Here is a 14,125-nt window from a genome sequence, read left to right as displayed (position 1 = left end):
AGGGAGGGAAGAGAAGGGGGGTGTTGCCAAGGCGACGGCTCCGAGTGTTCCGGATCGTACCACTGCGCAGGCGGCGCGGGGAGGTGTGGCGCAGCAGAGCCCGGCCCGGCCCAGCAGCAGCAGCCTCCTCCTCCTCCTGCCCAGTCCCCTCCCCCGCCCGGCCTGAGCGCGGTGCCGGGGCCTGGCAGCCAGCGAGCAAGTGAGCGAGGGAGCGCGCGAGTCGGAGCCTGCCGAGCCGACCGAGGCGGGAGGCGGGTCTCCCGAGAGCGGCGGCGGCGGCGAGGGCGGCAGGAGGAAGAGCTCGGCAGCGGGCTGCCCTTCCCTCGCTCGCGCCGGCGGGGTCTGCCTGAGCGGCGGCTGGGAGACAAAGGAGGAAGAGGAGACGGCGGCGGCGGCGGCGCTCGGGGAAGAGAAAGCGCCCGCGGGACTGAGCGCGATGCGGCGCGGGGCCGCCCCAGGAAAGACGCGAGGCGGCAACGCGGCCTGCCTGGTGTGGCGCGGATAGAGGCGGGGACGGACGAGGGCAGTTGCGCGCCAGAGGCCGGGCTCGCAGCCCAGCTTCCTTCGGCGGAGCAGCAGAGGCCGAGCCGCCCGCCTCGCCTGCCCTGGCGGTGGCGATGTGAGGCCCGAGCCGGAAGCGGCCGCCGAGAAAGAGAGCGCGCAGCCAGCGGCGGCGAGGAGAGCCCCCCGAAGACCTGCCAAGCAGCGGCAGCGGCCCGGAGGCTGGGTCGAGCAGCCTTAGCCGCGTCAGGGCCCCGGCGGGAGCGGCGGGCTCCGCCGCCGGGCCCGGGTGGCTGCGTGTCGGAGGCGAGCCGGGCCCGGGCGATGGAGACGCACATCTCGTGCCTGTTCCCGGAGCTGCTGGCCATGATCTTCGGGTACCTGGAGGTGCGGGACAAGGGCCGGGTGGCGCAGGTGTGCACGGCCTGGAGGGACGCCGCCTACCACCGCTCGGTGTGGCGGGGCGTAGAGGCCAAGCTGCACCTGCGCCGTGCCAACCCATCGCTCTTCCCCAGCCTGGCGGCCAGGGGGATCCGGAGGGTGCAGATCCTATCACTGCGGCGCAGCCTCAGCTACGTGATTCAGGGCATGGCGGAGATTGAGAGCCTCAACCTGAGCGGCTGCTACAACCTCACCGACAACGGGCTGGGCCACGCCTTCGTGGCAGAAATCAGCTCGCTGAGGGCCCTGAACCTAAGCCTGTGCAAGCAGATCACCGACAGCAGCCTGGGCCGCATTGCCCAGTACCTAAAGGGTCTTGAGGTGCTGGAGCTGGGCGGCTGCAGCAACATCACCAACACCGGCCTCCTGCTTATCGCCTGGGGCCTGCAGCGCCTCAAGAGCCTCAACCTGCGTTCCTGCCGCCACCTTTCTGATGTGGGCATTGGGCACCTGGCAGGCATGACCCGGAGTGCGGCAGAGGGCTGCCTGGGCCTGGAGCAGCTCACGTTGCAGGACTGCCAGAAGCTCAGCGACCTCTCGCTCAAGCATCTGGCGCGGGGTCTCACTCGGCTGCGCCAGCTCAACCTCAGCTTTTGTGGGGGGATCTCAGACGCAGGGCTACTGCACCTGTCACACATGAGTAGCCTGCGCACCCTGAACCTGCGTTCCTGTGACAATATCAGTGACACGGGCATCATGCATCTGGCAATGGGCAGCTTGCGTCTTTCAGGCTTGGACGTCTCCTTCTGTGACAAAGTGGGAGACCAAAGCCTGGCCTATATTGCACAGGGTTTGGATGGGTTGCGCTCACTCTCCCTTTGCTCTTGCCACATCAGCGACGAGGGCATCAACCGTATGGTGCGCCAGATGCACGGACTGCGCACTCTCAACATTGGCCAGTGCGTCCGCATCACCGACAAGGGCCTGGAGCTCATCGCAGAGCACCTCAGTCAGCTCACAGGCATTGACCTCTATGGTTGCACCCGCATAACTAAACGGGGCCTGGAGCGTATCACTCAACTGCCCTGCCTCAAGGTGCTCAACCTGGGACTTTGGCAAATGACTGAGAGCGAGAAAGTCAGGTGAGAGGAGGGGACACCTGGAAATCCCCACCCCTCTGGAGGGACTCAACAACTGACTGCTGCAGTGGAAGAGGTGGGGGAAATATGACTCCAAACCTGGAGGGTGGGGGAAAGTATCTTCAGTACTTGCCTGTCTACCCCCTCAATTACCTGCCATAGCAATGGAGGTGGGAAAGAGGGAAAACCCACCATTCTTTCATAATTCCCTCCCCTGCACCAGTGGGAGACAACTGCACTCTTATATCAGCCTTCACTGTGGATGGATACAGTATCACTGTCCTTACCTTTTTCTATTGGGAATGCAGCTTCTCAATCTTTTATGCACTGGGGATGAATACAGCCCCTTTCTCCAAATCTGATTCCACCCCCCACCCCCCTTCTGCACTAGGGATGGAAGAAGAAAACCTAGCCCGCCATTGTTGTTATTTACTGCAGACCGGCTCTTTATTGAGCATGCATAAGTCTCTTTCTTTCCTACTTCTTTTCCATTATTGCTTGTTCACCCGTTCCTAGTTTGCTTTTTGTAGTCATCCACCCCTTTCTTTATATGGTATGTAGACAAGCTATAGATATCACAGGAACATAGAAAGCTGCCTTATACCAAGTCAGGCCATTGATCCATCTCATTCAGTATTATCCACACTGACTAGTAGCAGCTCTCCAGAAACTCAGGCAGGAGTCTTTCCCAGCCCTATCATACTACCTCTTCTGGGCCATAATACTTCTATTTTTCTCTTCCTGCCCCCCACCTTGTGCTTGAGGCTAGAAACAGCCATGCTTTTTAGACTTCCCTCCTGAGCAGGTGATGTTTCTTTGACACAGCACTATAAATGGAGTGTCAACTGAAGTGCACTCATACTTCTCACTGTTGCTTGCAGAAAACGGGGAGGAGACATCAAACACAGTATTTCTCCCTTGGACTCATTTTATGCTGTATCCAACCAACCCCATCACCATCTTTCCCTTGCTGCCAGTTAACAGTACAATCCTATGCATATTTACTTTGAAGTAAATCCCACTGTTTTCAGTAGGCTGTACTCCCAGGTAAATGTGCATAAGACTGCAGTCTCAGTCTAGAGGTTGAAGTCACCTTTGTTCAACATTTTATAATTCTCTGCCCCCCCCACCTCTCTCTCCCTCATTACTCCATCTTTCCCCTCCTTTTTGTGTGTGTGTAGCTTGGGATAATATATACTTTTAACAACATATCCAACCACACATCTTTTCCATTTGGAGAATTGAGGGTGTATGAACGATGGAATTAATCTTCACTTGTACTTTTCACTAGAAATACTGTGACTGTCTTTTATTTAGAAACACATAACAAACAAAACTACTCTACAAAGCTTCCCTTCCCTGAAAAGTCTTGTGGGTGAGCTCAGCTTTTTTTATTCATTCTCTTCTCTTCAGTATTCATCTTCATACATAGTCTAATTTTGAAAGACATTTGAAGTGGCTGTTCTTGTGGATTTTTAAGTACACTTTTACTGCTTAATATATTCTCTATATAAATGTTTGGCTACCTCGGGTTTTGGGGTTTTGTTTTGTTTTTGTTCTCAACCCCCCTCCCCCAGGAGTTTTTATAAGAAAGATAAGAGACTGAAATATTTTGTGCCTAGACTGGAAAGATAATCTCTTGGGTTTATGATTGCAAGGGGGGAGGCTGGTTGGGGTTTCTTTCCCCCTGTGTCCCACATACACATCATCTTTGTGCCTCTCCCTCTCTGACTAAGGTTCTGGGGACCCAACAATGCTCTTGCATTTCTACTCTTCTAGCACAAAAAGGTGTAACATGTAAACATCCAAACTTATGATTGGGCTATGGTTAAAAGAGATGTGAAATAGAAACACCGTTTCTTTAAATATATATATTATGCAAATCCCCACCTCCCTTTCTCTCAAGTTACCTAGGTCAAGTAAGAAGCTTCCTATATGGAAGTAGAAAGAAGAGCAGAGTGGACTGACTTGTAGTTGCAACATGAATGGGAAAAGTTGGTTTCATTTATTGTTTCTCTTCTCTCATTAAATTAAAGCCACTTCTTGACTACTTGTCTTTAAAAGGAGAAATAAGTCAGCTTTGAAGAAAGCAAAAATGATGGGGGAAGAAGGGGCAGTTGAGCAGATTTTCAAATCCTCCACAGTTGCAGGTAATGGAATTCAGACAAGCCCAGACACATAACCCCACCATGGAATAAATGTACTGTTTGTGAATTTGTATAAAATAAAGATCCTCTTAAAACATTTTATATTCTTACAGTAAAAGGTTAAACTGATATTTATATAATAAAAGAGGAAATATGAAGTATGTTTTTGAAAAAAAAAAGTTGTATCTGTGTTGTCTTTGTCTTTTTAAAAGGCAGGTATATTTGATCAAAAGTTGTGAGAAGAGACACATCGTAGAGCTCTTGCCCTGTCTCCTCTGTCAGTAAGCAGTCAGTAAGCAATTTGGTCCAGTGAATCAAAGGAGTTAGAATGCTTTGTCCTTCTAGTACAGGAGGCTAAACAACTTCAGAATTAGAAGTTCACAACTGAGCAATTGGTTCCATTTGGAAGGATCTGTTAGTCCTAGCTTATCCTAGTCTGTCTACATGTAATATGTAATTGAACCTGTCCAGTAATAGCTTTCAGTTCAGTGTTGGGCAAATCACTATTGCTACTAGAGTTTTAATAAGTTTTTTTTTACAGATGCTGAGAACAGTACAGCAATGTTTGGTTTTTCATTTTCAACAGAGGCAATATCCTCAGTTGCTGCATTAAATATCAAGTGAATCTGGATAACTAGAAACTTGGATGGCAAAAGGATGAAACCATGCGAATCATCCAAGTCTTGAAAATAAAGTGAAAGCCAAACTTGGATGTTAAAAATAGCCTTGGGGTGGGAAGGTCCGTGTCCCCCCCCCCCTTTTGTACTCATCTGTGACTTTTGGCCTGACAGTTTTGCAAAAACTTCTACTGAGGATTTTTCAAAACTGTAGTGGGGGGTTAAGCAGTGCTTATCGAGCATAAAACAAAGCTTTTTCTTTCTAAGTCATGCAGCATGGCTTTCTCCCCTTCTTTTCTTATTAAAGGGGGGGGGTAGAGAGAATGTGAAATGGTGGAAGGAGCAGCAGCCATTGTTCAGGAAAGTTAAAAGAGGAGCTGTCCTTGCTTGCTTGTTCAGTCATGCATACTGAATCTTGCTGTGTGAGGGTCCCTATGGAAGGGAGGAGGGGTGGTTCTTTCCCTCTTTTTAACATTCCTCTCCAGGCCTGGCTGTATTTAAGCTGCTTTTCCTCCATGTGGAGGGCGGGGGTGGGGGATGGTCTGGAGTTCCTGTACATTTGCATTTCAAGCACTTCCAGGGCTGCTGCAGGCTACTCTCTTCCATTCAAACTCTCCTCTCTACTAGTTGGCTTCTCTGCTAACAGTACCCCAGGTAAACTGTCCATAAAACTACAGCAGAAAGACAGGCACTTCCTCAGCTACAGTGGAACCGGCAACATCAGTTTCTCCTTCAACACTGAAATACATTCATGTTCTAACACATGGAAAGGAACAAGATTAAATTTCTGCCTGGGGTTGGGAGGAGGCCATCCTTGCATTTCCTGTTCAGAGTAAGGTTTTACTGGACCTCCACTGTGCCCTCAAGAGGAAGCTAGCACCTAGATGGCTATTGCTGCTTTTATTTAAAATATTTCATGCTTTCTGCTGGGAGTTCGTCACACAAGCGGCATTGTTCTCGTTGGCAAAAGCCAGCACAATTGGATCTAATTGAGCCTGACACTACATCCATCTTCTTCTACTTGGAGGGAGGTGTTTCTATGTTTACTCCTACTTTTGCCTTTTCTTTTTTATAATTTATAGTGTGTTTATGACTGAAGAGGCAATGGACACTATTAAAATAAGAATGCTTGACTGGTAAGCAGTGATAGTGGAATCTGTGTTATGTAATGGACACAAGTTCCCTAATACCTTGCTTTGGTGCAAGAGACTGGTAGCAAGTTTTGAAGAACCAGAGCTGAAACTAAAATTTTCCTGGGATTCAGAACATTAAGAACATTAGCTATTGTGGGTTTGTTTTTGTTTTCTTAACCATCTATACTTCACTCTTCTACAGAGCAATTTAAACCCTCCATTCTGTGCCATAGGCCTCCATTTGCACCAGTAGTTCCAACATGAACATGGTCTGTTTCCAGTGAGGAATAGGAAGGATTTATACAAGGACAACTAGTCAGTTATGGCTGAGTGAATTTATGTCTGCCAAGATAAAGGACAACTTTTGGTAAGAGAATGGTTGGTACCTTCTAGCTTTGGCTGGAATAATATATGCGAATATCTGAAGCCAAACAAACTGCATTCTGTTCTGAAAACCTGGATATGTACAGACATCTCTCATTTGCATAGCATGTGCTCCCTTCATTCGCCTTTATTATTATTATTATTAGACGAAACTCCCACATACTGGAGCCACAAGTTTCCCCCGTTTCCAATAAAAGGTGGCTGTGCACAAAGCTGACTGGTTGACGCTTGTGCTGGTTGTGAAGCCATTATCCAACTCACCCAGAGTAATGGATAATTTTAAAAAGGCATTAAATAACTAGATACAAAATACCAGTTGACCAGGGGAGAACAAAAAGTTGGAGTCATGTTCTGGTCAGCAGGGAGCAGAGGATTAACGCCTGTTCAAGAAGGCAGTGCCAATCAGAAAAAACCTGTCCTTCCTGATGAGGAGGAACCTTTTAGTTTCGGGACTTGACTTAACCATAGAAATTTCCTACAAACAAAAGGCCATTGGCAGATTACATTTGTTGCCAGCAGAATAGTAGTAAAGAATAATATGGAGAGACAGGAAACCTCAACAGTGTCCTTTATTGAAAATGTGTGGTAAATAGCACAGAAGATGATGTGAACCACCCTCCATGATTGGTTGTACTAATACGGGGGTGGGGGGTTCCTACTGACCAGAAGAACACTTGGTAACAAAGCTTCCATTCTCAAGTCAAGGGAGTTGAGCAGACAACAAAGGGCTATCCAATAGCAATATTCCCAAAACAGGGAGAGAAAGAAAACACTTTGTAATACTTGTTGCAGGACCCTTCAATGGAAAGATAATTTGGCAAATGTCACATGAAAATGGAGGGTTCACCCACTGAGCGCGTCATGGAGGCTTTTAGTGGTGTGTTGGATCTATGGCAGCCAAGATAGATGCTCTATGCATGGAGAGGGTTGTCATACCCCTTTGGAGGAGATGCCAAGCCTAGGCATTATATGCTAGGCAATGTGTACTCAACCCCACTTCTGGAAAGTTCTCCCCTGCACCCCAATAGTGAAAGATCTTTCTAGGCAGACTAGGAGTTTGTGGCAAGGGAACATTTTGTATAGGCCAAGGGCATTTGGGCATTGAGCTTGTGTCCTTCCTTATTCCTGGGTGACAGTGGACTTGATCTAGTTCTATAGGATTCATCTGTAAGTACTAGTGAAACCAGGTGTGATTGCAAGCTTCAATAGTGACTTTGAGCTACCCATTTCTTTGAATTATTTTCATGGCCCAAACCAAGCTCACTTAACAATGGATAATTCCTATTAGACTGTGAAATGGCCATATGCTGCAATTGATACATTTGGCCTGACCCCATCTGCTGCCAAACTGCAGGTAGAAAAAAACATAGTATCCAAGAGCATATCTATGCCAATGGGCAGAAACCACAGCCTTACAAGGAAAAACAAACCACATAAACACAAACCTTACAAGGAACTAAATTTTGAAGTGTACATTCCAATAGGTCTTTAAGCCAAATAATAGTAAGACCTGGAAGACAGAGAACCAACTAATGCCACCATAATGGCATTAAACCTCACGCTATCAGTTGCAAAGGTGGAAGCAGACAAGAGTAGACCATCTAAACTTATATCCACTGCCACAGGCAGAAACTTTAGCCAATTTATATCGTTCTTATGGACAACTAACCAGTGCAACTACATGACCTTCTAGGAGGCCATCCGAACTACTCAAGGGCAATTCTTACTTACTTAAAGATAAAGGGACCCCTGACTGTTAGGTCCAGTCGCGGACGACTCTGGGGTTGCGTCGCTCCTCTCGCTTTACTGGCTGAGGAAGCCAGCATTTGTCCGCAGACAGCTTCCGGGTCATGTGGCCAGCATGACTAAGCCGCTTCTGGCGAACCAGAGCAGCGCACAGAAACACCGTTTATCTTCCCGCTGGAGCGGTACCAATTTATCTACTTGCACTTTGACATGCTTTCAAACTGCTAGGTTGGCAGGAGCAAGGACCGAACAATGGGAGCTCACCCCGTTGCGGGGATTCAAACTGCCAACCTTCTGATCGGCAAGCCTTACGCTTAGTGGTTTAGACCACAGTGCCACCTGCGTCCCATTTCTTACTTACTTACTCATTTAAACTGCACCCACCTGGAGAACCTAACTGGCTTTCTGCTACTGCCTTTGGAAATGCCTCAATGACCTCAGAAGTCACTGAGAGGGAGAGGAATCAGCTCTCTAAACAGAAGCAAGCTCCTCATCCTATTGCAATCAGCCCAAATTTACATAGGGGTTATGTTCCGGGGATTGCGCCTAAAGCCAAAATTGTGTATAGTCAAAACATTGAGTTCCCAGAACCCCACCCTTTTCTATTTCTTGCCATGCTCATAAAGCTGGATGTGTACAACCCAAAGGCATATAAATTGTGGGCTTACTGTATAATGACTTCAGATAAAAGGTGGGAAAATCCTCACTCAGAATTGAATGTGTCTGTTCTGCTCTGTCCCTTCTATGCTTGGGGTGAGGAAGCGTCTATTCCACAGGAGGAAGTTCTAAAACTCTGATTTTATTTACCAGACAGTCCACTGCTCTCTGTTTCTGTGGGAGGAGGGTAGGAAATTTGACAAAGAGAACCCCTTGATGAAATAAGGTACTGCTACCTCAAGTTGTGCCCATGTGTGATATCTCTTTTCTCAGGGACAACTTTTTGATTCTCTGAAACTTCTGGTGATAAATGCAAGGGAATTCTCTTCTTGTCAGGCCTGTATTTGATCCAACTTTCAGAAGATCTATAGACTCCTGGGTTGTAGTCTACCATTCAGTAAACTGATGATCAGAAGTGCTAGTATTCGGGGAAGTATGAGGGCATTGCCTAAACTTGTTTTTGTGCCAGATTGTGTGCGCACATGCATGAACACACACAAAAATGCCCAGCTGTCTTTTTAGGAAGAGCTGTAGCTCAGTGGCAGAACAGCTGCCCTAGATATAGAAGGTCCCAGGATCTCTCCCCAGCATCTCCAGGCAGGTCTGGAAGAGACCCCTGGCAAACAGCATAGACAACACTGAGTCAGATGGAGCAATGATCTGACTCAGCACAAGGCAGCCTCCCACGTTCAACTTTCGAAACACCTGGCAAGGAGTGGTAACCTTTCCGCCAGCTGGAAAGCTTGCATATGGAGAGAAACCCTTATGGGACTGTTTCCAATGTCTCAAGCCCCAGAGCAACAGTGCCACTTCCTACTTGCAGAAGAAAAGACAGGCAGCTGCTTAAGAGGGGAGGGAGTTCAGTTGCCACCCCTCTCCATTTTATTCCTACCTCAAGGCCATGCCTTGGTGATGCTGCCTGGCTCTTGCAACACACCAGCCCTGTGCCTCATAAGTTGAAATGAGAGAATTGCTTCCTCTGGAGAGCTGCTCTTGTCTACCATTTTGCTTTCCCTGAAAAACTGGGACTTTTCTGTCCCATTCCAATGCTGCACCTCACAAAAGGGGGAACTGGTTTCCCTGCAGAAAAAAGAACCAGGGCTGCCCTTCCTCTCCATCTAGTATTGCAATGAGATTTCAGCTATGTTCTTTAGCGTCCCTCAAGTGAGAGACACGAGCTTCTTAGGAATAAAAGCAGCTTTTCATATCAGTGTCTCTGGCTACACTTAAATTAAAGCAGCCATTTTATGCACTACCACAAGGGACTGCTGATTCCACAAGGGGCTTATGCTACTTTTTCACACTCCGGGAGGTGGCAGAGGGACTTTCCAGGAACTTCCTTTAACTTGCTAACAGTACTGTTAGCACCTTGTTTGCCAAACTTGCTATGCCTCAGTGCTGCTATTAGGCCTTTGTATATACTCTTAAGGGGAAGGAGGGCTGCTCCCTCAGGAAAGGAGGGACTGATGACAGCCACCCTTCCATATGCCTGCTCTGCCTCACTGAGGCAATCAGAAGGAAAGGCAGGCTAGGGCAACAACCACTCTTGTCACCAGTAGCATTCCTGAAGTAAAAAAAGGCGGGAAAATGGGAGACACACCAGGAAACCCTTTAAGTTGCTTTTTACAGTTCCTGCACTATTGTCTTGGTGTCTGTGGGTTCCAGATACTACTGGATGCCATTTGTAAGGGGCTTCAGAATACCATTGTGTACTGCCAAGCAATGCCAAGGTCAGGTCACAGCAGATGAGCCTTTTCTTGCTTCTAGGCCTGACATCCAGGCAGGTTTGGGACAGAAAAGAGCAGCTCAACAGCAGTGTGTTTTGCTGCAGTCCCAACTGAGGGGGGAGAAGCCAAGCACAGAGAAGCTGTGCCAGGAAAGGAAGGCCATTTCTCCTGAGCCTCAGACTTCAAAGAACCATTGAATTGTAGAGTTGGAATGGACCACAAGGGTCATCGAGTCCAACCTCCTGCAATGCAAGACTCGTTTTACCCACTGGAGGCGTCGGAGCATAGTAAAACAAAACAAGCAAGCAAACAAAATAACCTCTCTCTGCAACCTGACTTGTAATGTTGGATCCTTACGACACTTAAACACCGTTTCAAGCACCAAGAAGTAAATATAGGCAGTGGCCTGTTGCTTATGAACCAGGCCAGCGTCAGGTAGTTTCTCAATAGAAGCCATTCCCCTTCCAAAATTACATAGGTTGTTGGAGTGGCAGTAGATCTGTTAATGGAAGTTTGAAAGGAAAAAGCTTTCTGCTTCTTGTGATATGAGGGTCATTACCCAATTAAAAAGGGTATCACTCCTGGGCTGATTAATCCACTTTTCCAGATGCTTTAGCACCTGTTTTCTCAGCTGAAAAAACTCTGGGTGAAGAGACTTAACCTCAATCATCAAGCAGAAAAAGAAAGCAGGTCTGTTTGAGAAAGAGAGCTCTGTGCTTCTCCCTCCTGCTCGGCTCCACCTGTCATTTTGCATGTTAATATTGGAACTAAATTAGTGCTGCCCAAAATTGTTGCTCTGGGCTTTGGCATGCTACAGAGCTACCTCCATAAAATAGATCTGGTGGCAGCCAAAAATGGGAACTCCCATGCTTGATATTGTTCCCTTTCCAGGATTAGTTCAGGAGTTACATCCTTCCTGGCATCCAAACTGGATTCTCCTTCAATTTGGCAGTAGAGAGGAGCATGCTTCTTGCGTGGGATGGCAGATTATGCCCCTGTCAGAAAGCTGGCCTGGGAGCAAAACATCTCTTCAAGTAAGGACTGGTTCATTATTTACCCAGAAGGGTAGGCCCTGCTGAAAGCCAAAAGGAGCACAATTTCTGCTTGAATTTCCTTGCCAGAAGTCAGTCAGAGAGCTTTGTGGCCAGTCCTAGTGTTCTCTCCTTCATATGACATATTCAGTGGACCTAGACACTGGCGGAGGAATAGGAGTGCAGGGGGGTGCACTGCCCCCAGCAGCGTGATCCCGGTGGGGTGGCATCACGGCTGCCCCCCGACCACGCTACATGCCACGCCCCCAGGATGCACACCATGCCCCTGTGGGCAGCGCACCACGCCCCCGGGACGTGCGCTAGCCCCACCCCTGCCTGCTCTCTGCCCCCTCCCAGTGCTGGAGCATGAAGCTCCGCCACTGGACCTAGAGCAGAAGTCTTTCTCAACAGGGACAGATAAACTGTAGGCTAAAACCAAAGGATCACTCTCCTTTGTGCATAACAAGAGTATCTCTTTATGAAAGTGGTGGTTGCTTATTGGGCCACCAGGCTGGCAATTCAGTAAGAGATTCTGAATGAGTGAAAAGAAGAGCACTTAACCACCAGGTTCCCAATTGCCAAGCTTGTTGGCTGGCAGGGGAGAAAGTCCTTCCAATGGAGGCTGTGGCTGTGTTGTCCAGAGTTGCTTGAACACCCATGCACAAGCTCTCCACATCCCATTAAGGAGAAACATTATTGTATAATGTGGCCTACAAGCCTCTTTACCAAGCACCTTCTGCATGCAAAGCAGATGCTCCACCACTGATGCTCTTTCCAGAAAAGCAGCAGGGAGGAAGGTTTTTTTTTATTTGCAGAAGCACTACAGTGACCAAAAGAACCAAGTGCTGCACCAGGATTTTGGAGAGATGTCTTGCTACTTCAGGTATCAGTCCCTTTCCTGAGCATGACACCACAGGGGAGGTCCCCTCACTACCTCCGAAAGTGTGTCATGTACTTCTATTAGCACTGGGCTCTCTTTGAGTCTATGGAAGTAATCCTATGAGTTTTTCTAGAGTGCAGTATTGCAGGATGAGGTTACAAATCTAAATGTCAAAAGGGAAATGCAAAATCTAGCAGCTCCCAACATGATTTTGAACAACGTGGTAGCCTTTACAATGTGCTATGACACAAGGTAGTATAAGGAACAGATATGTCTATATATTCAAGGAAACACCTACCAAAGAACTAGAAGATTTGGCATTGCAAACTGAGCTAAAAATCTGAAATGTTTTGTGGTGAAAAAGCTTCTACCTTTACATCACTATCCTATACATGTTTATTCAGAAGTGAGTCCCACTGTTATTAATGGAGCTTACTCCCAGGAAAGCATATAGATTGTAGCCATAGTTCATAATTTTATTTAATTTTTAACCAATTATGCATCCAGTTAACAAATAGTATTCCACAACAAGGAACTGCATTTGTTTTTCTTTCTTGGAAAAATACTTTTAAAAAGAACAGTTATTATGACTGCAATAATGCTACTTTCGCACGTGCTCTTAGAGGGTGTCAGAGAGTATGATCTCAGGCCCCACCATATTTGATTTTACTGCAAAGTATTGTATTTTTCCTTGACCTTCCCCCAACCATGATGAGAACAATCTCTCACTATATTATTTCCTAATTGAATAAGGGAGAAAATTTGCCCTCCAGCTGCTGCAACTAAACGGACATGTGAGGCAACGCAGAATTCCAAAGTTAACTTGGTTTGGCTGTACGGGGTGGAGTATAGGAACAAAAATTAGAAACCTTTTATATTGACCTGTTCCAAGCTGAAATACTTCTGCATTGTCTGATGCCCAGAAAAAGGGGAAACTGCTGCAGTTTGGGGCTGGGAAGTCAGGGAAGTATGTCTGAGCACTGATGCTGTGTAAAACTCCCATTTGGTTGGTTGGGACTCCAAGGTAAATAGCCTTGTAAAGCATGTAGCCACAAGGTTAGATGGAGTGAGCCCCAAAATGTGTTCACTTACCTAAACCTGCTGAGAGAGGGTGCAGTGTAAAGGTTAAGAGTGTGCATTGGGAAACCCTCAGTTCAACTATTGCTGCAGCCATGAAGTAGCCTTAAGCAAACCACAACTGTTCAGCCCTGATCCACTCTGCATCTGCAATATGGGAATAATATAGCTACTTTATAGAGCAGTTGTAAGGATTATTTGGAAGAAGTATTCAAAGCATTTAACCTACACTAAAGTGTTAATATAAATGCTATGTATTATTATTACCTTCATGCAGGTGGTAGATGGAGAATGCTGGTTCACACTATATTTTTCTATATGTCTAAAATGGGGTGGGGGGGGTGGATTGTTTCATGCAGACGTTGCTTTCTTTTGGACACCCCTCCTGTGATTATACAGGCAAAGAGACTGCAGTGTGCACAGTGTTTCTTCATTTTCATGATGAACTAGATAGGCAGTGAGGAGTTAAGGAGGCACGTGCTTGCCTCAAGTTGGAGGCATTTGGGAAAGGAGGGGGGTGAAGATTTGAAAATAGAAGTCAATGCACCTCAATGCTAGCATTTCAAAGGAATGTGTTCTGCAAAATCTGCTGCTCTCAGGAACAGGCACAGTCTGGTTCCAGCAAAGTGGGGCCTTTGTGTTTTTCCTACCTCCCTCCCTTCAGCAAAGCCCACTTCTATAGGCAGCTGCTCTTTCATACTGCTG

The 14,125-nt window shown here is 47.2% G+C and overlaps 2 protein-coding genes across 6 annotated transcripts in view; one reads left to right on the top strand and one right to left on the bottom strand.

Annotated features, from left to right (window-relative positions):
* Positions 1-14,125, bottom strand: part of WNT5B (Wnt family member 5B) — a 126,571-nt gene that overhangs the window by 47,534 nt on the left and 64,912 nt on the right. The gene's annotated exons all lie outside the window — the stretch shown is intronic.
* Positions 92-4,265, top strand: FBXL14 (F-box and leucine rich repeat protein 14). The gene has a single exon (XM_083572379.1). The coding sequence runs from the start codon at positions 826-828 to the stop codon at positions 2,026-2,028; it is 1,203 nt and encodes a 400-aa protein (XP_083428505.1). The 5' UTR covers positions 92-825; the 3' UTR covers positions 2,029-4,265.

The sequence above is a fragment of the Podarcis filfolensis genome, assembly GCF_964270895.1.
Source record: "Podarcis filfolensis genome assembly, chromosome: 10".
Lineage (NCBI taxonomy): Eukaryota > Metazoa > Chordata > Lepidosauria > Squamata > Lacertidae > Podarcis > Podarcis filfolensis.
This window is presented reverse-complemented; position numbering and strand designations above follow the sequence as displayed.

Excerpts from the sequence above, each read along its gene's own strand:
- FBXL14 (XM_083572379.1), top strand. The coding sequence starts at position 826 with ATGGAGACGCACATCTCGTGCCTGTTCCCGGAGCTGCTGGCCATGATC.